The sequence below is a fragment of the Hylobates moloch genome, unplaced genomic scaffold, assembly GCF_009828535.3.
Source record: "Hylobates moloch isolate HMO894 unplaced genomic scaffold, HMol_V3 SCAFFOLD_38, whole genome shotgun sequence".
NCBI classification, from domain to species: Eukaryota; Metazoa; Chordata; class Mammalia; order Primates; family Hylobatidae; genus Hylobates; species Hylobates moloch.
This window is the reverse complement of record NW_026652313.1, coordinates 69,172-90,998: the sequence shown is the minus strand read 5'-3', so window position 1 is coordinate 90,998 and position 21,827 is coordinate 69,172. Positions and strand designations below refer to the sequence as shown.

The following is a 21,827-nucleotide window of genomic DNA, read 5'->3' as shown; positions in this document are numbered from 1 at the left end:
TGTATGAAACCTGCTATGCATGTGAACTTGATAAAATTGTGAACTTAAGAAACTTACTTGACAGATTTCACTATTCACTAACTTCTACTATTAAGGTATGGCTAGTAAGAAATAGTATTATAAAGAAGCATACATATAATTCAGTGTTTGTTTATTGTGGTTCTATAGATGCCTAAAAAATAGTCTTCCCAGCCAGGCATGGTGGCTCACGCCTGTAATCCCAGCACTTTGGGAGGCCGAAGTGGGTGGATCACTTGAGGTCAAGAGTTCGAGACCAGCCTGGCCAACGTGGTGAAACCCCGTCTCTACTAAAAATACAAAAAATTAGCTGGGTGTAGTGGTGGGCGCCTGTAATCCCAGCTACCTGGGAGGATGAGGCAGAAGAATTGCTTGAGCTTGGGAGGCAGAGGTTGCAGTGAGCTGAGAATGCACTACTGCACTCCAGCCTGGGCGACAAAGCGAGACTCTGTCTCAAAAAGAAAAAAAAAAAAAAAAAACCCAAGAGGAATGTTAAATTGAATTCCAGGGCATAAGGTGTGTGCAGGTATGTATTTCTGTGACAAATCCAAACATAGTTTTCTAGATCTTAGAGTTCTTTAAATTCTGAAAACTTAGAGATTGACTGATAAGCCAGATCATAATATGTTTACACTGCCCTCTCTCTAATGGGGTTGAGTTTCCTTTGGAAAGATGATCAGAAATCTCCAGTCACCAGAACTTCAGCTTCAACTCTCTGACCCTGTGCAAGTTCAGGCCTGATCAGGGATGACCGCAGTGGCCCTGGTGGCCCTTGAATTGTAACTAAGAGTAGTTGATGATATTTTCATCTCTTTCTAGCATTCATTTCTTTTTCTTGAATATTTAGACTTCCCTCTAGTTTGTTCTTCCTTTAAAAGGTGTTTATTCTTTAGTAAATAAGTAAGTAGCTACTAAGTGATATAGTTAGATGGAGGCAATTGGATGGATTCAGGGAATTGTGTCTTATGTATTTAGTAGCCTGAGAATATGTAATTCTTGGAGTTTTTTTTTTTTTTAAGATACTCTTTTGAAAAGGTTATGCTGGTTCTTTTCTGTTCCTGGGGCCTGCATGCATAAAAGTCAGCGATCCATGCTGTAAGGAACACGAGATGCTCATTGACTCTTGTCATTTGCTTGTGCTTAATCTGTCTCATTTTCATTCAGCAAGTAACATTTTTCAAATGCCAGCTCCTGTGCTAGAGGCTAAGGATGCAGAGAGAAGATTCAGCCCCACCTTCAAGGAATGGACTCTTGCAAATTCCTGTCAGTTTGTCTCAATCTTTAGATTCTGTTCTTTCGTCTTTACTCAGGTATCTACCTCAGATTCTGCCTCTTTGCTCCAGTGATTTAAAAATGAATTGTGAGCCTATAATCCCAGCATTTTCAGAGGTCAAGGCAGGCAGATCACTTGAGGCCAGGAGTTAGAGACCAGCCTGGCCAACACAGCAAAACCCTGTCTCTACTAAAAGTACAAAAATTAGTTGGGTGTGGTGGTGCACACGTGTGTTCCAGCTACCCAGGAGACATGAGAATCGCTTGAACGCAGGACCCAGGTGTTGCAGTGAGCTGAGATTGCACCACTTCACTCCTGGGCAACAGAACAAGACTGTCTCAAAAAAAAAAAAAAAGTAAGAAACTTTAGAAGCCAAATGTAATGGCTCACACCTATAATCCCAGTTCCTTGGGAGGCAGAGGTGGGAGCAGCACTTGAGGCCAGGAGTTTGAGACCAGCTTGGGCAACATAGCAAGACCCCCATCTCTACAAAAACATTTTTTTTAATTAGCCAGGTGTGGTGGCACACGTCTGTAGTCCAGCTACTTGGGAGGCTGAGGCAGGAGGATCACTTGAGCTCGGGAACTTGAGGTTACTGTGAACTGTGATCAGACTTCTGCACTCCAGCCTCGGCAAAAGCAAGACCCTGTCTCTAAAAAATAAATAAATAAAAAGACTTGTGCTGATTTTTCATGTTAGTATTTTTTAGTTTTACATTTCTCTTTCATGCTTACTTTTAAAATAATTGAGCCAACCTCTCTGTCCCTTTTTGTTATTGCATGTAAATCTACAGCCTTCTGATGTAACCTAGGCTTGCAGAATCTTCCATCCATCACCTTCCTAGTACGCCTCTTGGCCCTTATTCCAGCAATTAGTTGCTTAAAACAAAGCCCTTTGTGTTGGTAGTGGTACTATATAACTTACAGTCTATGCACTGTTGGACAAGGGGATTGACACACTCTTCCTTTCCCTACCACTGCAGTGGGAAGATCATTTAGAAGACTAAGTTCGATTTGAACCTAGGGCCCAAATTACCTACTGCAAATCAATCCTCCTCCTCCCCTTGCCCCTCGCAAAAGCTAGAATTCACTGTGAAAGGTGACATTGTCTCTATATTGACATATGGTCAGTATGAGGGAAAGGTCCCTAATATAGATCTGTCCCGTGGCATGACCAGCATGTTGTGGATTTCTGACAAATGCAAAGCAGTGAAGGAGTTTGAGCTCAAAATACAAATATTTTAAGTGTTCAAATTTCCTTTTTTTTTTTTTTTTTCCATAAGGACCAGACTCATTGATGGCAAGTCGTCATCATCTTGCTGTAAATTTATAACACACGATGAACAAGACCTTGGAGGAACTTGTAAAGAGAAGTCACTGAAGCCTTGTATCTTTAGGTGTCCATTTTGGAGAGTGTATATATGCATGTGTAAGAAGCATGGGGTGAAAGGGTCATGAAAACCTTTGGTTGAAAATGGTGATGGGGTCATTATGTGTAAGAAAATCTTTGTACTTTTCAGTTAACAATTCTACAAAATGAGAACTGTCTTGGGAAACTGGGCTTTATGAATTCAAAAGCATACTTTATGAAATTCTTTATCTCTCATGTTTAAAATTACTTGAACAGACAAATAAATGTTGAACATCAGACTTTGCCTGATTGCTGTTCCTTTCAATGGGAAAAATATAAATCCTGATAATAGGGTTTATATCTTTTTAAACCCTTATATTTTTATAAACCCTGATAATAGGGGAAAATATAAACCCTATTACCAGGGTTTTTCCTACTATTTTTCCTACTATTCCCCCTTGGATAATAGTAGGAAAAAATGTTGGTCCGCACGAAGTTCTCATTCATCTCACCACTCTCTTTCCCATTTGTGAGAAGGAATACAAAGCTGCACAGGCTCCCCTTTTAGTAACAGAATCCAAGACTAGGGAGTCAGATCACCTGTTAAAATTACAGTATTGCATCATGCATCTTTGATTTGTATTTGCAGCCTTCCCACTACTTGGATTAAGTTGTAAAAATCACAGGTAACCATGGTCCAGTGGCAAAGCTGTATCTCTCTTTGGGTTCTTTGTTGCAATTAGCAACTCTTGTTAACTTAAACAGGAGGGACTTTAGTGGAGGAATATTAGGAATGTATAGAATTGATGAGAAGACAGAAGAATTAGGGTTCAAATAGGCAACAAGGCAATTCTGGAGTTCCAGGAACCATGGACTACTTGAAGGTGTTTGTACTAAGTCCCACCAGGCTTTGTACTAATTGCTGTCTGGGCAGGAATATGATAGTGCCAACCGTTTTTGGTCTTCTGTGCCGGTACTTACAAGGAATTCCCAGGGAAGGAGCATCCAGCTGGCATAGCTTGGGCCATACGAACACACCTTGATAGAGGAAGGATGGACCCGATTGCAGTCTCACCAGGCCTTGTCTAAGAAAGACCATTCTTCAAAGGCAAATTCGGATAGATTTATTGGAGGAAGTTATTTAAGCAGCCAAAAGAATCAAGCAGTCACCCCAGGACAGTAGAAGGGAGTAAGGACGGAAGCAGCCAGTACTAATTTTCCTTGGTAAATGAGGGTTAGAAAAATGTGCATATGTGCATTGGCTTTGAGGCAGGTCTCTCTGTCTCTGGCTCTCTCTATCTTCCCCCTCCCCCACCCATCCCTCCCCAGCAGTTACACTTTGATTTGTTTTGAGAAATTAGGTTTTTAAAAAAGTCCTTGTGACTGCTTCAATGTTTACCCTATTTACCCTATGGCATAATTTACCAGTTGTTAAATCTGCTCTATCCATAACTTCCTGGCTGTCAAGAATTTTACATTTAAATGTATTTATCAGTAGTGAAACTTTGACCTTTTGGACTCACCTGGATAAATAAACCCATCCCTTTGTGTTTCTCTTTCAGCATCCAGTCCTGGATGAGCCAATAGCTGAAGCTGTCTGTATTATCGCAGACACAGATAAATGGAGTGTGCAGGTAGCTACAAGTCAGAGGAAAGTGACGGACAACATGAAACTAGGCCAGGATGTCCTGGTCTCTAGTCAGGTGTCCAGTTTGCTTCAGTCCATTTTACAGCTCTACAAGCTTCACCTCCCTGCTGATTTTGTAAGTACTGGTTCTTATATCACCAAAGAAGTCTACTTTTAAAATGCTTTTAATGACATTTTGATTATAAAATCACAAATTCAAAAATGCTGTTTTAATATAATTGGAGATTAGCATAACTAAAACTAGAACATGCAACATAAAACCCCCAACAGGATAGATTTCAGTAACAATAGCTCTTCCATGAAACAAATAATGAGGAGCGGCACTGGAATTTTTTGGAACGAGGTATATGGTGCAGTAAATAAGGAATGGGTGGAGAGATCAAGCATAAAAGGAAACTGTAAATCATCCACTGGAGAACTCATGAGTTCTCCTTTTATTAGATTGATATTATAATAAGTAGGCCAGTTTCTGAAGGGATTGTAGTTCCTTTTATTAAGCAAACATTTTCACAAAGGTGTTAAGGATAAAATAGAATATCATTTGTGTAAACATTGCCGACATTTCCAGCTTTGAAGTACTATACACATGTAAGATTATATCAATTGTTCCTTTTTTTTTTTTTTTTTGGACAGAGTCTCACTCTGGAATGAGTAGTGCAGTGGCGTGATCTCTGCTCACTGCAACCTCTGCCTCCCGTGCTCAAGTGATCCTCCCACCTCAGCCTCCTGAGTAGTTGGGACTAGAGGCATGTGCCACCATGCCAGCTAATTTTTGTATTTTTTGTAGAGATGAGTTTCACCATGTTTTGCCATGTTGCTCAGTCTGGTCTTGAGTTCCTGGGCTCAAGCAATCTGCTTCTTTCCAAATGGGATTTTAAAATCACTTCCGTAACAATACTTTAAATACAAACAACAGACAGAGCCTATACACTCTTAGAAAAGTATCAGTAGCTCCCCCCAGCCACTGGAATTAACATGCACAACAAAATCTTCTCAGTATCTGCGTATGTGCAGAGAAATTGAAAGAAAGAGAAAATACATTTAGAGAGGGAGGGGGAAAGGTTTCAAAAGAAGAAAAGCTTTTCCAGTGATGATGAACACTTAGAGAGAGAGAGAAGCTTAAGGGCATATGGCATATAGCTGGGTAGAGCTTGGATGGGCTGACCTCAGAGACAGGTGTGTGAGGAAAGAGTCTGCTTTCTCTGCTGTTCCCTCCTGTCTGCACAGCGCTGTTCTCTGCAGCACAGCCCCAAACCAAAACATCTGTTATCTGCCTCCTGGCCTCCAAAAATGATGCAAACCTGTTTACCCAACAAAGCAGGAAGTTTTTTAATATTAATTACCTATGCTAATTGCTAATGTAATGGTCATTGTCCTGGGTTTTTATGACCAAATCTATACTTGTACCTATTCCTCAAAAAGAGTCAAGACTTTTATGACTTTGAAGAAGGTGCTCTGAAATACCATCTGGTTGTTATCAAAGTCGTGACAGTGTGGCAAGGCAGGAAGACCATTGAGCATAGCTGGGTTGTGGTCTAGGCTTTGCCGTTGGTTAGTTGTGTAACAATGGATAATCCCGAGTCTCTCCGAACCTCAGCTTTCTTATTTGTAAAAGGAAGATAGTACCTGTTCAACAAGGGTGCTGTGAGGATCTTCTGAAAATTAGGGATATAACTGCTTTTTACTGCCAAAGCACCATGCCAATATTATAAAATACTTTAAAAGCCATATATGTTAGCTTTAGAGTCCCATAACCCGGGGTCAAATCCAAGTTCTGCTACTTCCTAACCATGTAATCTTTCAAAGCTTTAATTTCCTTATCTGCAAAGCTGGGGAAATAATAGAACCTATCTCCTATGGTTATGAAATTATATTAGGGAATGAATGTAAAGCACTTGGAATAGTGTTAGATGTTAGAAGCACTCAGTAAACAGCTACTATTAGTATGATAGTCAATAACAATTAGTTTCATGAAACAATATTAATGGTTGCAAAGACTGACAACACCTTTTTTCCAAACTCTTTATTTGGGCTTTAAGCTGAAGCGTACTCTTGCAAGACATCTGTCCTGGGGCAATATGAGAAGCACTTATGGATTATTATGATCTTACTTTTCGTTCTACAGTAGTAGGCAGTTTCTCCTTCTAAAAGCAGGTTGAGTTATGCTGATTTAGAGGCTAATGTTTCCTTTTCTGTAAGAGAAGGAATGTATATTAGACTTCATAGTTTACTTCATAAGTATTTGCCAAACTTTTATATTTCATTCTATAATACATAGGTCTTGTCATAGTTGATATCTTGGTTATCAAAGCAATACATTGTTATAGTTAATTCTTTTTACTTCCTTTGGACAGAAGTATGTTCAGACACTTACTAGTGTGAATGACTTATTTAATCTGACAAAACCAAGATCAAAGAAAATTTTATCTGCAGTTTAAAATTCTCCTTAAAAAAATCACTTGAATTAAACCTGTGATTAAATGGCTTTTAGAACCTTCAATACAAAAAGAGAAAGTAGCTATTTGAAATTTTGGAAGTTAAAAATTGGAGAAATCCATCTCAGGAATAAAATCCCAGAAAGAGGAGTTAAAAAAGCCCCCAGCATGGTTCAATTGAATAATCAAGTCTTTTAAAAAATGCTTTCTTCTTTCTTTTTTTTTTTTTTTTTTTTTTTTTTTGAGACAGAGTTTCATTTTGTCACCCAGGTTATAGTGCAGTAGTATGATCTTGGCTCACTGCAGCCTTGACCTCCTGGGCTCAAGCAATCCTCCCCCCTCAGCCTCCTGAGTAGCTAGGACTACAGATGTGTGTGCCACTATGCCCAGGTGATTTTTTAATTTTTGTAGAGACAGAGGCTCACTATGTTGCCTAGGTTGGTCTTGAACTCCTGGTCTCAAGTGATCCTCCTACCTCAGCCTCCCAAAGTGCTGGGATTACATGCGTGAGCCACTGTGCCTGGCTAAAAGTTGTCTAAATGCTTTGATTTCACATCTAGTATATATTTCATATAGACCACAGTTCTTATTTCCACACTGCATCATACAGTTTTCATATAGGCTGTGAACACTGTAATTACTTTTTCCAAACCGAAAGGGTTCAATGTAATATGAATATTATTTTTAATATTTTGTGACTCCTATTAAAAATTTTCTATATCACTCCATAAGGAACTGAAAGCTAATAAAGATCCTTTTACCACCTTGTTTACTTGGAAGAGCATTTCCATTAGAATTGGTGAAATCCTTACTTTATTACTCTTAGTCACTTAGCAGTTGTGTTTCATCCACCTGACACAATGTATTTAAGATTTTAAACCAATGGAAAACTGAAAAGATTGCATCTCTGATAGATATTTTTTCCATGTCACTGATCAGCCCAGATGGTCAAGATCAACATTTTCAAATGCATCTGTTAATCTTTTTACCTTGAAAATAACAGGCCTAATGGTCTAGAAGAGAATTATGTATGATGGAATTACCCTTGCCAAAGCCATCAGGTGTCTTACTGAAGATGCTCGGGTAGCTCTGCCTGCCAAATGCAAAAGTATTTGCCTCTGGTGAAAGACACAGATGGTTGCTATTCTCTAAAAAAATGAAGCTGAACACAATTCCAAGGGTAAAGATGTCCTGAAAATAATTGCCTTTTCTTTATTGTTATTAAAGACCTAGTTAAAATATATTCTTGAAAGCAAAAGAAAAAAAAAAGTTGTGGGGAGGTTTAAAATGACCTGTTCCAGTCAGTCTCCTCTGGAAATGTACTGGGCCAGAATAATCTGAGATATTGGGGGAAAAAACAAAAACCATACTGTTTACTAAATTATTTATAACAAAAATGCAAATTGCTATGTGGTTACATGTAAATTCACATTCTCGAGATTGTTTAGCTATAAAAATTATATCAAGGAGTTCTTAATGTGGGAAAGGATTATTATAAAGTTTTTTAAAGGCAAGAAACATACTTTTGGAATGATTTCAACTATGAAAAAAATGCTTGTTTAAAAAGACTAGAATAATACATATGTAAATCTTAATAGTTAGCAAAAGTAAACTTTGTTTTATAAGAACCTATTCTTATACCTGGTAGTGGTAGGGTTTGAGATGGCTTGTGATTTTTTAAGTGTATTTGAAACTGATGAGATTAAAGCTGTGTAGTTAGAAATGAATTAAGAAAATTCTGACTCTTAAAATATTGGCAGAGATTTGACTTCTAGCCCTCATTGTGAATGTTCTTGGCTTTGCAGTGCATCATGCATCTTGAAGATAGACTACAGGAGATGTACCTTAAAAGTAAAATGCTATCTGAATATCTCCGGGGACACACACGAGTCCATGTGAAAGAATTAGGTGTCGTACTGGGGTGAGTTCTGTGAAGTGCCGTCACTTCACCCTTTGATAGGTATCCCTAGCATTGTACCCACTGACGTGTTTAGCCTGTGCCACACTAAACCTCAGGCCCTGGTAACCCATCAAAGTATGTGGAGTCCATCAGATACGTGCCTCTGCAGCTCCCCAATGAACAGCATGTTCCATTATCTGATACTGGGTTTCACACCTACAATCAATCGCAGGACTTTAGGCTGGTCATGCTTTGTTGCTCTTCTCCGTGGATTATCTTCTGCTTGAAAAGAAAATTTAATCCCACACTGCCCGTTTCTAGTAACTGAATAAGATGCCGAAGTCACAAGCTGTGGGACGCGCAGCAGCAGCTTGCGTTTACATTTCACTTCCTGGAGGAGGAGCAGGTCTGCACATTCCACCTGGTGGCAGGAAAGGCCCTTCTAGGCTTGAGGAGCCTGCCTGCGTGTCTTGGGGGGACAGTGCTTTCCTTCCTTTATTATAAGCCCACCAAAGAGGAGACTTGTATGTTACTAAAAATGCCTATCATCCTCCAGAGGGTGTTTGCCATAACTTCTCTAGGGGAAGTAATTCTGACTTTTGTTTTACTGTCTGCTTGATTTTTCAAAAGAGAACAAAAAGACATTGTACATTTGGGGAACTGCCCCCGCTTATCCATGATGATGATTCCCCTCACTTGGGAGAAGAAAATATTGTTTATAATGTCGACGTTTAAATTCTCTAAGCCTCCTAAGAGACTGGGGCCTTCGTGTTTTCCTTAGATTTCTCATCTTTCACACCCAGAATGTGACGCCTGTGTTGTTCGGCTCTTGGCATTTCCTGTCATAGATTATTCTTACATACTTTATTTACAAAGTATTTCCCCCTATGAGGTGTTTGCTTTTGCAGTTAACTTGCAACATGTCTCTTTGTCGTTTATTTTTTTGCTTTTGTTTATATCTCTCTACCAGCCCCATACTTCAATCCTGCCTTATTAGTTTTTTATTATTATTATACTTTTAAGTTCTGGGATACATGTGCAAAATGTGTTATTATTATTATACTTTTAAGTTCTGGGATACATGTGCAAAATGTGCAGGTTTGTTACATAGGTATACACGTGCCATGGTGGTTTGCTGCACCCATCAACCCGTCATCTACATTAGGTACTTCTCCTAATGCTATCTGTATGTTGAACCAGCCTTACATCCCAGGGATGGAGCCAATTGGATCGTGGTGGATAAGCTTTTTGATGTGCTGCTGGATTCGGTTTGCCAGTATTTTATTGAGGATTTCGGCATTGATGTTCATCAGGGATATTGGCCTGAAATTTTCTTTTTTGTTGTGTCTCTGCCAGGTTTTGGTATCAGGATGTTGCTGGCCTCGTAAAATGAGTTAGGCAGGAGTCCCTCTTTTTCTATTTGGAATAGTTTCAGAAGGAATGGTACCAGTTCCTCTTTGTACCTCTGGTAGAATTTGGCTGTGAATCCGTCTGGTCCTGGACATTTTTTGGTTGGTAGGCTATTAATTACTGCCTCAATTTCAGAACTTGTTATCAGTCTATTCAGAGATTTGACTTCTTCCTAGTTTAGACTTGGGAGGGTGTATGTGCCCAGGAATTTATCCATTTCTTTTAGATTTTCTAGTTTATTTGCGTAGAGGTGTTTATAGTATCCTCTGATGGTAGTTTGTATTTCTGTGGGATCAGTGGTGATCTCCCCTTTATCATTTTTTGTTGCATCTATTTGAATATTCTGTCCTTTCTTCTTTATTAGCCTGGCTAGAGGTCTATTTTGTTGATCTTTTCAAAAAACCAGCTCCTGGATTCATTGATTTTTTGAAGGGTTTTTTGTGTCTCTATTTCCTTCAGTTCTGCTCTGATCTTAGTTATTTCTTGTCTTCTGCCAGCTGTTGAATGTGTTTGCTCTTGCTTCTCTAGTTCTTTTAATTGTGATGTTAGGGTGTCGATTTTAGATCTTTCCTGCTTTCTCTTGTGGGCATTTAGTGCTATAAATTTCCCTCTAAACACTGCTTTAAATGTGTCCTAAAGATTCTGGTACGCTGTGTCATTGTTCGCATTGGTTTCAAAGAACTTTTATTTCTGCCTTCATTTCGTTATTTACCCAGTAGTCATTCAGGAGCAGGTTGTTCAGCTTCCATATAGTTGTGTGGTTTTTAGTGAGTTTCTTAATCCTGAGTTCTAATTTGATTGCACTGTGGTCTGAGAGACTGTTTGTTATGATTTCCATTCTTTTGCATTTGCTGAGGAGTGTTTTACTTCCAATTTTGTGGTCAATTTTAGAATAAGTGTGATGAGGTGCTGAGAAGAATGTATATTCTGTTGATTTGGGGTGGAGTGTTCTGTAGATGTCTATTAGGTCTGCTTGGTCCACAGCTTGCGTTCAAGTCCTGAATACCCTGTTAATTTTCTGTCTCGTTGATCTAATATTGACAGTGGGGTGTTGTTAAAGTCTCCCATTATTATTGTGTGGGAGCCTAAGTCTCTTTGTAGCTCTTTAAGAACTTGCTTTATGAATCTGGGTGCTTCTGTATTGGTTGCATGTAGATTTAGGATAGTTAGCTCTTCTTGTTGCATTGATCCCTTTACCATTATGTAATACTCTTCTTTGTCTCTTTGATCTTTGTTGGTTTAAAGTCTGTTTTATCAGGACTAGATTACAACCCCTACTTTTTTTTGCTTTCCATTTGCTTGTAGATCTTCCTCCATCTCTTTATTTTGAGTCTATGTGTGTCTTTGCACGTGAGTTGGGTCTCCTGAATACAGCACAAAGATGGGTCTTGACTCTTTATCCAATTTGCCAGTCTGTGTCTTTTAATTGGAGCATTTAGCCCATATTTGATTTAATGTTAATATTGTTATGTGTGAACGTGATCCTGTCATTATGATGCTAGTTGGTTTTTTTGCCCGTTAGTTGATGCAGTTTCTTCATAGTGTCGATGGTCTTTACAATTTGGTATGTTTTTGCAGTGGCTGGTACTGGTTGTTCCTTTCCATGTTTAGTGCTTCCTTCAGGAGCTCTTGTAAGGCAGGCCTGGTGGTGACAGAATCCCTCAGCATTTGCTTGTCTGTAAAGGATTTTATTTCTCCTTTGCTTATGAAGCTTAGTTTGACTGGATATGAAATTCTGGGTTGAAAATTCTTTTTTTTTTTTTTTTTTTTGAGACAGAGTCTTGCTCTGTCACCCAGGCTGGAGTGCAGTGGCATGATCTCGGCTCACTGCAACCTCCGCCCCTCCAGGTTTAAGCAATTCTCTGCCTCAGTGTCCGGAGTAGCTGGGATTACAGGCGTGTGCCATGAAAATTCTTTTAAGAATGTTGAATATTGGCCCCCACTCTCTTCTGGCTTGTAGGGTTTCTGCAGAGATCTGCTGTTAGTCTGATGGGCCTCCCTTTGTGGGTAACCTGACCTCTCTCTCTGGCTGCCCTTAACATTTTTTCCTTCATTTCAACCTCTGTGAATCTGACCATTATGTGTCTTGGGGTTGCTCTTCTCGAGGAGTATCTTTGTGGTGTTCTCTGTATTTCCTGAATTTGAATGTTGGCCTGCCTTGCTAGGTTGGGGACGTTCTCCTGGATAATAATCTGAAGTGTGTTTTCCAGCTTGGTTCCATTCTCCCTGTCACTTTCAGGTACACCAATCAAACGTAGATTTGGTCTTTTCACATAGTCTCATATTTCTTGGAGGCTTTGTTCGTTTCTTTTCATTTTTTCTGTAATCTTGTCTTCACACTTTATATCATTAAGTTAATCTTCAATCTCCGATATCCTTTCTTCTGCTTGATCGATCCAGCTATTGATACTTGTGTATGCTTCATGAAGTTCTCGTGCTGTGTTTTTCAGCTCCATCAGGTCATTTATGTTGTTCTCTAAGCTAGTTATTCTAGTTAGCATTTCACCTAACCTTTTTTCAAGGTTCTTAGCTTCCTTGCATTGGGTTAGAACGTGCTTCTTTAGCTCAGAGGAGTTTGTTATTACCCACCTTCTGAAGCCTACTTCTGTCAATTCATCAAACTCAATTCTCCATCCGTTTTATTCCCTTGCTGGTGAGGAGTTGTGATCCTTTGGAGGAGAGAGGCGTTCTGGTTTTTTGAATTTTCAGCCTTTTTGCACAGGTTTCTCCCCATTTTCATGGATTTATCTACCTTTGGTCTTTTACGTTGGTGACCTTCGGATGGGGTCTCTGAGTGGACATCGTTTTTGTTGATGTTGATGCGGCTGTTTTCTGTTTGTTAGTTTTCCTTCTAACAGGCCTGTCTGCTGCAGGTCTGCTGTGGTTTGTTGGAGGTCCACTACAGACCCTGTTTGCCTGGGTATCACCAGTGGAGGATGCAGAACAGCAAAGTTTGCTGCCTGTTCCTTCCTCTGGAAGCTTCGTCCCAGAGGGGCACCCACCAGATTCCAGCCAGAGCTCTCCTGTATGAGGTTCTGTCAGCCCCTACTGGGAGGTGTCTCCCAGTCAGGATACACAGGGGTCAGGGACCCACTTGAGGAGGCAGTCGGACCCTTAGCAGAGCTCAAACGCTGTGTGGGGTATCTGCTGCTGTCTTCGGAGTTATCAGGCAGGGATGTTTAAGTCCGCTGAAGCTGCGCCTACAGCCGCCCCTTCCCCCGGGTGCTCTGTCCCAAAGAGATAGGGGTTTTATCTATAATCCCCTAACTGGGGCTGCTGCCTTTTTTTCAGAGATGCCCTGCCCAGAGAGGAGGAATCTAGAGAGGCAGTCTGGCCCCAGTGGCCTTGCTGAGAGCTGCAGTGGGCTCCGCCCAGTTTGAACTTCCAGGCGGCTTTGTTGACACTGTGAGGGTAAAACCGCTTACTCAAGCCTCAGCAATGGCGGACGCCCTTCCCCCAACCTCAAATGTCCCAGGTCGACCTCAGACTGCTGTGCTGGCAGTGAGAATTTCAAGCCAGTGGATCTTAGCTTGCTGGGCTCGGTGGGCATGGGACCCACTGAGCCAGACCACTCGGCTCCCTGGCTTCAGCCCCCTTTCCAGGGGAGTGAACGGTTCTGTCTCGCTAGCGTTCCAGGTGCCACTGAGGTATGGAAAAAAAAAAACTCTTGCAGCTAGCTCAGTGTCTGCCCAAATGGCCGCCCAGTTTTGTGCTTGAAACCCAGGGCCCTGGTGGTGTACACACCCAAGAGAATCTCCTGGTCTGTGGGTTGTGAAGACCATGGGAAAAGTGCAGTATCCAGACTGGAGTGCAGATACTGAATTCCTCACCGCTTCCCTTGGGTAGGGGAGACAATTCCTCAAACCCTTACACTTCCCGAGTAAGGCAACACCCCACCCTCCTTCTACGCGCCCTCCGTGGGCTGCACCTGCTGTCCATCCACTCCCAATGAGATGAGCCAGGTACATCAGTTGGAAATACAGAAATCACCCACCTTCTGCATCGATCTTGCTGGGAGCTGCAGACCGGAGCTGTTCCTATTTGGCCATCTTGCCTTATTAGATTTTCCATTGCCAAATGTGTACCTTACATTTCAAGGACTTTACCTCATCCTTGACACTTACAGGTGTGCATCATCAACATGTGTAATCATAAGCTTTTATTCCCCTTTGCACTCATCTCTAGGTCCTCTTAGTGCATTATTAGTGGACTCATGTTCATCCTTCCTTTATCCCCTTCCTCCCATAGTCAGGGCCAGTAGCACTAAAAGTCCTAGAGAACCTCTGTGCACTCTGAAATCAGATCTGTATGTAGCATTACTGGAGAAGGACTGGAAAACTCCATGAGGTAATGCCAGATACTTTTTTATTTTGAGGAATTCAAGGGTAAGAATTAGGACATAGTCCACAAACTGAAACAGTTCAATTTTTTTTTTTTCATGGCACCTGGCATCATTTTTAGCCAGTGCCCATACCGTATCCACCTCTGCTGTAAGAGAGGCAGCCAAAGCTGTGTCCATTTGAAACCATGATGTCTCTTAACCCAGTACCTTTTAGTGTCACTTTGCTCTCAGAATCTTGTGGCTTAAATGCTCAATGAGGATCCCAGTATAAACTTTGAACAAATTCCCAATGTTTTTTAAGAAATTGCTACCATCACCATTTTTCTAAGACCAATTTGAACTTAGGTGAAAAATCAGTATGCATTTAGAAGTGTTGGCTGGAAGAATGAGTTTATAATGGAGAAAACCTTAAAGTATGATACAATGAAGTTATATAGGGAATACAGGAAAGTTAGAAAGTCTGGTGACCCCTGCCAAGGGAAAAAGAGCTTTATGTCCACACACAGGCACAACACATGTCCTGTATTTCTCTCCCTTTGCCTCCCTGGTCAGTGTCCACTGGAATATTTTATTAAAAGAGTAAATTTATTATCCTTCCGTTTTGCTTTTTCATTAGTTTTAAATGATAATCTATCAAACTTAGTACCTAGAAATAATACTTTCTCATAAAACCATGCTCTTTTAAAGTAATATTCTTTTCTTTTCTCAATATTCAGGATTGAATCCAACGACCTGCCTCTGTTGACTGCTATTGCCAGTACTCATTCTCCTTATGTGGCTCAAATACTCTTATAAGCTAAAGCTCAGGACAGTTCTTCCTTGGAAGAAAAAAATCAAATTCTCAACTGAAGGAGAAAGGAATAAGCTCTCTTTGATGTCAAAAGCATGAGAAGAGCAAACAGAAACAGTCATTCCACCTTTTTGTTTTGTGTTTTTGCTGTCAAGCTGATGCTTCATTGAAGACTTAGGTTTACTTGACATAATGGCGTCTGTGATTGTTGTGAACACTTTAGGCCATTTGTTACCCATGAATCAACAAAGAAACTGACCTTTTTGGTAGGAGGAAACATAAGCACTAAACACTAAGCTGTTGCAACAGATTGCCTTGTGCTGTTTGGGCAGAATAAAGACAAGTGAGTTGAGCGGGGTGGTCAGCAGTGTACATAACATTCCAGTAGGAAACTGCTTCCGAGTTTAAGCATGAGCTCCCCAAACTGGAGAAAACATATTTTGCTATTCTGAGACAATAGTCAGAATACAGACTTTGGATTCCAGGTCACAGTTTGCTTTTTACACAAGGTAAAGCAAAGAAAGCCACATTGTGCCATCTTCAGCTCCAGTGGCTGTATCAGTGACTGTTTGACATAAAACATGTAAGAGAATTGCTTGTTGGGAAGAGTGCTTTAGGGACCCACTGTTTTCATTTCTTCTTGGAGTTTACCTTGTTTCAGATGCAGCCACAGGTAGGTCAGAGATGGATTGTTGGTGCAATAAACCCAAGAATCAATGTAGCCTCCTAATCCCATCAAGATGTAGTTTGTAGCAGCAAAGTGTACAGTCTGAAACCATATGTTTTATCCTTATATTTTAGAGCTTTCAGCAGCCTTTTTAAGAGAGGCCATTTACCAAAGTTATTTCTATAAGCTCAAGAGTGTTTCGGTTGGTAAGTTCTTCCAGCTGAAGCCACTTTTTCCTTATAGTTAATACAAATAACTATTTTTACTTTAAAAGGCACAGCTGTCCTGGTGGGAAATGAAACCTGCAACAGTTCAGGATGACTAATGAAAGCAATTAGCTTGAACATTTAGAAACAATTCATATATGATCTAAATTTTTATATTATCGTTTCTGTGCCTTCTAATTCCTGCATCCTTTTCAAAACATCTTTCCAGAAATTAACTTACACATTGTATAAAACCAACCAAAATGATTTCCCAAAGTTCATGCAAAAAAAAAAAACAACCTGATTTTCTGTTAATATAGAAGAAACTTTAGTTTACTGACCGTGAAACAGACTATGTACTGACATCCAGGGCAAAGTAAAAGACTTTTAAATATTGGTCATTAAAGGACACGAGCTAAGCTAGCAAAGCAAAACATCTTTAGCGCTTTGCAGATCCCAAGCAGTTAACCAGGCTCTGATTCCCTTCCACTGTTTTATGAATTCCAGTTCTTTTCATGTGTGGTTGAACCTAAGAATATGAAGTAATTTCCCTATTAGGGACTAGAATGACTTCAATTTTTTCATTTGATAAAAATCAAAACTGCTACGTTTCCCTCTTTTTTTTTAATGATGCAAAATGTAGATGAGTGCATTAAGGTTTGTAAGATCTTTATCATTTTATGTCATTCATTGAAAATTGAAATGTTCATTGTTCTTAATGTTTTCCTATTTCCTTTTGCCTAGCATTTGACTTTGGTGTTTTAAGTTCTGTAGTTCCATGACATCATTGTTTGCTGTTGTGTTACAGAGAGAGAAGGAACCTCACCTGTGGCTCAGCTCCCCCACATCCATTTCTCATTACGTGTAAATAAACTGTCAGAGCTGATGTTACAGCTTTTACAGTTTAAAGCATTCCCCTCGTCTCTAGTTCCTTTTTTCTTGTTTACATGTTTTGGGCACTTTCCCTCATTCACCACCTTCCAGGGTTTCATAGAAAATAAATCAGTTCAATTCTAATGTGGACATAGTGGCATGTTGATAATTAGACCCATATAGGGGACACTGAGCTTTAAATCGTTGACTCTAAACTCTATACATTAAAAAAATTCAGCCCAGGCCCCTCAAAGGCTGAGAAAATTTAATTTGCTCTTAATCTAATGTTCCAAAACTCACTCTTGGAAAAATGCCTGTTGGAAAACTACAGGTGGGTCACATGTGGGGGCTGTCTCCATGACACTCAGGATTCCAGTCAGAACCTAATCCTCATATCTATTGCCTACAAAAATAGACCAAGAATGTTGCTGCTCTTTTATAATCCTTTAAATATTTAACATTCAAGTTTTCTTTGTCTTAAATTCAGCCTCTTCCTAAAAGCGAAAAAGAAAAAAAAAAAAAAACCTCACAGAATTGTGTTGAGATCCACCGCTCACACGCTGTGCACCACCCAGTGGCTTCATTCTGGCTTAGCCGCAGAGGCAAGAAAGGGACCCCACTCGCTCCCATGCCCACCTCAAGAAAAAACATAAAACAATTTTTTTTAAAAAAGAAAAGAAATCTACCTCAGTTGACAGGATTCCACCTTTAGGGTTTCTTCAACTTTTAAGTCTTACCTGTTGAGTGTAATTTTTGTAGCATCTTGCTTTTCTAAGCAAGCTAGTGAGGCATGACAGAGCAGAAGTCTGTAAATGTCCCTGTGATGGACCTCTTTCTAGCATGTTGCAGTTTTATTTTTAATAAATTGATAAGTGAAATGAATGTAAAGGTAATTGTGTATGTTTTAGACATGACAATGAAAATTTAAAATGTAACTTCCATACTTGTGCATAATTCCAAAGTATTTTATTTTTTATCAGTGTTAAATAGCTTTTTGTACAGGCTTCAATCCATTTTTCTGAAGTGTGCTGTTTTTTAATGAAAGTAACTATAATCTTTTCACATCCCACGGAACTGCCGTTTACACATTGCAACTTTTTAAACTTAACCATATTTTTCAAAATTAACGTTTTTGGAGGGAGAAAAATCCCCGCTTGCTAAATGATACTAAACCGTTGTTTGGGCTCTTATAATTAGGTCCTGAGATTTTATAAAAACTTAGTCTGTAGCTTTTTAGGTTCTTCACTATAGTTGGTTGTACATAAAAATAAAGAATATAAAGTACCCCAAAATTCTTTTAAATGTCTGGATTTTTCCACTAATATGTACTTTAGAGAATATTTTGTTCATGCATACTTTCACGTTAAGTTGAAAATGTCTTCAGCTTCTCTTGGTAAATGTGAACCATTTGTTTTTTATTGTGCTTGGGGGAGAGGATATTTTAATATAATTTTTGCCTAAATCAAGCAGTCCCCTCTGAATGTTAATTTTTAAATGTCAAAATATGAACCATATATCTTGAAAGTGAGATTGCAATATGCTTAAATTTAAGTGGTATTTCAAAAACGAGAAAATTCTGGAATTTGTTATTTGAAGCTCCATAAGAGAAATTGATAGGACTTCGTTTTTGATCAGTTTGAATAGATACCAATGTCATTGTGTGGGAATTTTTTTTAACTTGTTTATGTATTATTTTGATCCATTTTTTGTGGCATTTGGTGCAATAAAACTTTTGAATTTATCTTGAACATTTTCCTGGTGCTGCATGCGATTTGTTACATTTAATAAAATGTGGAGGTCTCATTTCTAACAATTCATGCTGAAAACAAGCTGATTGATTGATTATATATCTCAGTGGTTTTTAACCGGGGTGTTTTGGAAATGCGGGGACATTTTTGGTTAGCGTAATGACTGACAGGTTAGGGTTACTGGCACAGAGAGGGTGGGGGCTCAGATGATAGGCGAGAGGTCCTGCACCACGAGAGGCAGCCCCATGGGATGAGGACTTGTCCCACCCACCTCCTGTGTAACCCTTGAATGTCCTGCTGGACATTTATATGGCTAAAGCCTGTTTATAATTAAGCAGATAATTCTGCTATACATAAAAACACAATGTATTTTTACATGATTTTTGTATATAATGCATTCTCCAGGAATGCAGTTGTTGTATAAATTGAGGGAAGAGTTTTACTTTGTAAGATTTAGAATTTTAGCAAGAAGCGGTCACTTGGTCTTTACCAAGAATTTATATACTTTAGGAAAACTGCATTTCCAATGGTAATGTAGTTTGGTAGCTATGGTACCCATGGAATTTGAGTCATCAATACAGCACATCTCTGTCAGTCTTCATTTGTAGCCCCTGCATTCATGAAGACTGTATATATGGATGCCTACTTCATTATATTTTTTGAGATGGGGTTTCACTCTTATGTTATTGCCCAAGCTAGAGTGCAATGGTGCAATCTCGGCTTTCTGCAACCTCCGCCTCCCAGGTTCAAGTGATTCTCCTGCCTCAGCCTCCCAAGTAGCTGGGGTTACAGGCACGCACCACCACACCTGGCTAATTTTTTGTATTTTTAGTAGAAATGAGGTTTCACCATGTTAGCCAGGCTGGTCTCGAACTCCTGACCTCAGGAGATCCGCCCACCTTGGCCTCCCAAAGTGCTGGGATTACAGGCGTGAGCCACTGTGCCTGGCCAACTTCATTATATTTGCTAATCTACTGCCTTAATATTTATGTATTAAAGTAGTATTATAAATTTCTTTTAAATTTCTTTTAAATTACAGTATAATAGGGCATTATATTGGTTTGATATAAACTGAGTATATTTGTAAATTTTATTTTAGGTTAATAAAGGGGGCATTACAAAATATTTGCTCAGAAAAGGGATGATGTCCACTGATACATTTGTTCTCAGGAAAAAATATGCCATTGAGTGCAACTGTTGGTACCAACATAATGCCGTACTGAGTTATGTTATCTTAAAGACTGGGGGGAAAATTACGGTAGATATTTCAAAATCCTTTCTGATAAATGAAAATTTCAAGTGTTTTTCCCTGAAGCTTTTTTTGCCTTTTCCTGCATGCTCAGTTCTCCAAGGATGGCTTCCCTGCTGTGCACTTGGGTGAAACAGCTTTAAAATCATGCCATTGATGAAAGGATTTAAACGCACATGCACACCACAGTGCTTTTTGGTTCCCTAGTGTCTGGACCGTTCTGTCAGATGCTTTCTGTATGTTACCTCATTTAATCCTCACAATGGATGAGAGGGGTACTGTGATGGTTATTTTTTTTTTTTTTTTAAGAGACAGGGTCTCACTTTGTCACCCAGGCTGGAGTACAGTGGCATGATCATAGCTCACAGTAACCTCAGACTTCTGGCCTCAAGTATCCTGCCTCAGCCTCTCAAGTACCTGGGACTACAGGCATACACCAACACACGCAGCTAATTTTTTTTTAAAAAATTGGGGGCTGGACGCGATGGCTCACACCTGTAATTCCAACACATTGGGAGGCTGAGGCGGGCAGATCACGAGGTCAGGAGATCAAGACCATCCTGGCTAACACGGTGAAACCCCGCCTCTACTAAAAAATACAAAAAATTAGCCAGCCGTGGTGGCACGTGCCTGTAGTCCCAGCTACTTGGGAGGCTGAAGCAGGAGAATCATTTGAACCTGGGAGGTGGAGCTTGCAGTGAGCTGAGATTGTGCCACTGCACTCCAGCCTGAGCAACAGTGAGACTCCATCTCAAAAAAACAAAAAAAAATTTTGTAGAGACAGGGTCTCACTCTGTTGCCCAGGCTGGTCTTGAACTCTGGGCCTTACATGATCTTCCTGCCTCAGCTTCCCAAACCGTTGGGATTATAGGCATGAGCCACCAGCTCTGGCCTGTGATGGTTAATTTTATGTGTCATCTTGGCTAGGCAATAGTAATCAGATATTTGGTCAAACACCAATCTGGATGATGCTGTGCAGGTATTTATTTTATTTTATTTTATTTATTATTATTATTTTTTTTTTGAGATGGAGTTTCACTGTTGTTGCCCATGCTAGAGTACAATGGCACGTTCTCGGCTCACTGCAACCTCTGCCTCCCGAGTTCAGGCGATTCTCCTGCCTCAGCCTTCCTGAGTAGCTGGGATTACAGGCATGCGCAACCATGCCCAGCTAATTCTGTATTTTTAGTAGAGACGGGGTTTCCCCATGTTGGTCAGGCTGGTCTTGAACTCCTGACCTCAGATGATCTGCCTGCCTTGGCCTCCCAAAGTGCTGGGATTACAGGCATGAGCCACCCCTCCCAGCCCAATGCTGTGCAGGTATTTCTTAGGTGAGATTAATATTTAAGTCAGTAGACCTTGAATAAAGCTATTTATCCTCCATAATGTGGGTGGGCCTCATTCAACCTGTTGAAGGTCTTAAGAGAAAGACTGAAGATCCCCCAGGAAGAGAGAATTCTTCCTGCAAACTGCCTTCAGGCTGGAGCTGCAACATCAGTTCCTCCCAGGGTCTCCATCCTGTTGGCCCACCCTGCTGCGTTTGGATTTGCCAACTTCCACAATCACAGGAGCCAACTCCTAAAAATAAACACCCCTCCCTGGCTCTTGCTCTCCTGCAGGCACAACACACACATCATTGGTTCTGTTTCTCTGGAGAACCCTGACTGATACAGATACTGAGGGGATCAGTCCAATGATATGGTATGATAACCGAAAATGGAGTTGAGTAGGATCAGAAAATCGTCATTCCAAGTTACAGGAGGTAGACTTTCAAGCGAATATCTTCAACATCATAAACAGTACCAACCTGAGAGTTATCTCATAAAGGTTGGCATAGATGTCACATAGTCTCTGAATATGTGTTGCAAAGAGTTGGAAAACAACCCTCTGAGAAGGAAGGAGGTAACATTTCGTTAAA

The 21,827-nt window shown here is 40.1% G+C and overlaps 1 protein-coding gene, 1 long non-coding RNA gene and 1 other non-coding gene across 7 annotated transcripts in view; 1 reads left to right on the top strand and 2 right to left on the bottom strand.

The window, feature by feature from the left end:
• LOC116463482 (folliculin-interacting protein 2-like) overlaps positions 1 to 18,660 on the top strand; it is a 136,636-nt gene extending 117,976 nt beyond the window's left edge. For all 5 annotated transcript variants that reach the window (XM_032146607.2, XM_032146604.2, XM_032146606.2 and 2 more), the window contains 3 exons: positions 4,204 to 4,404; positions 8,530 to 8,645; positions 15,093 to 18,660. In XM_032146607.2, coding sequence (XP_032002498.1) covers positions 4,204 to 4,404; positions 8,530 to 8,645; positions 15,093 to 15,171 — 396 coding nt within the window. In that variant the 3' untranslated portion in view covers positions 15,172 to 18,660. The remainder of the gene's footprint in view (positions 1 to 4,203; positions 4,405 to 8,529; positions 8,646 to 15,092) is intronic.
• The window catches only part of LOC131382522 (uncharacterized), an 80,404-nt gene continuing 64,821 nt past the window's right edge, over positions 6,245 to 21,827 (bottom strand). The window contains exon 3 of the long non-coding RNA XR_009212068.1: positions 6,245 to 6,481. This is a non-coding gene — a long non-coding RNA (uncharacterized LOC131382522). The remainder of the gene's footprint in view (positions 6,482 to 21,827) is intronic.
• On the bottom strand, positions 19,993 to 20,070 carry LOC116463494 (small nucleolar RNA SNORD55/SNORD39). The gene has a single exon (XR_004246700.1). It is a non-coding gene; the product is annotated as a small nucleolar RNA SNORD55/SNORD39 (small nucleolar RNA).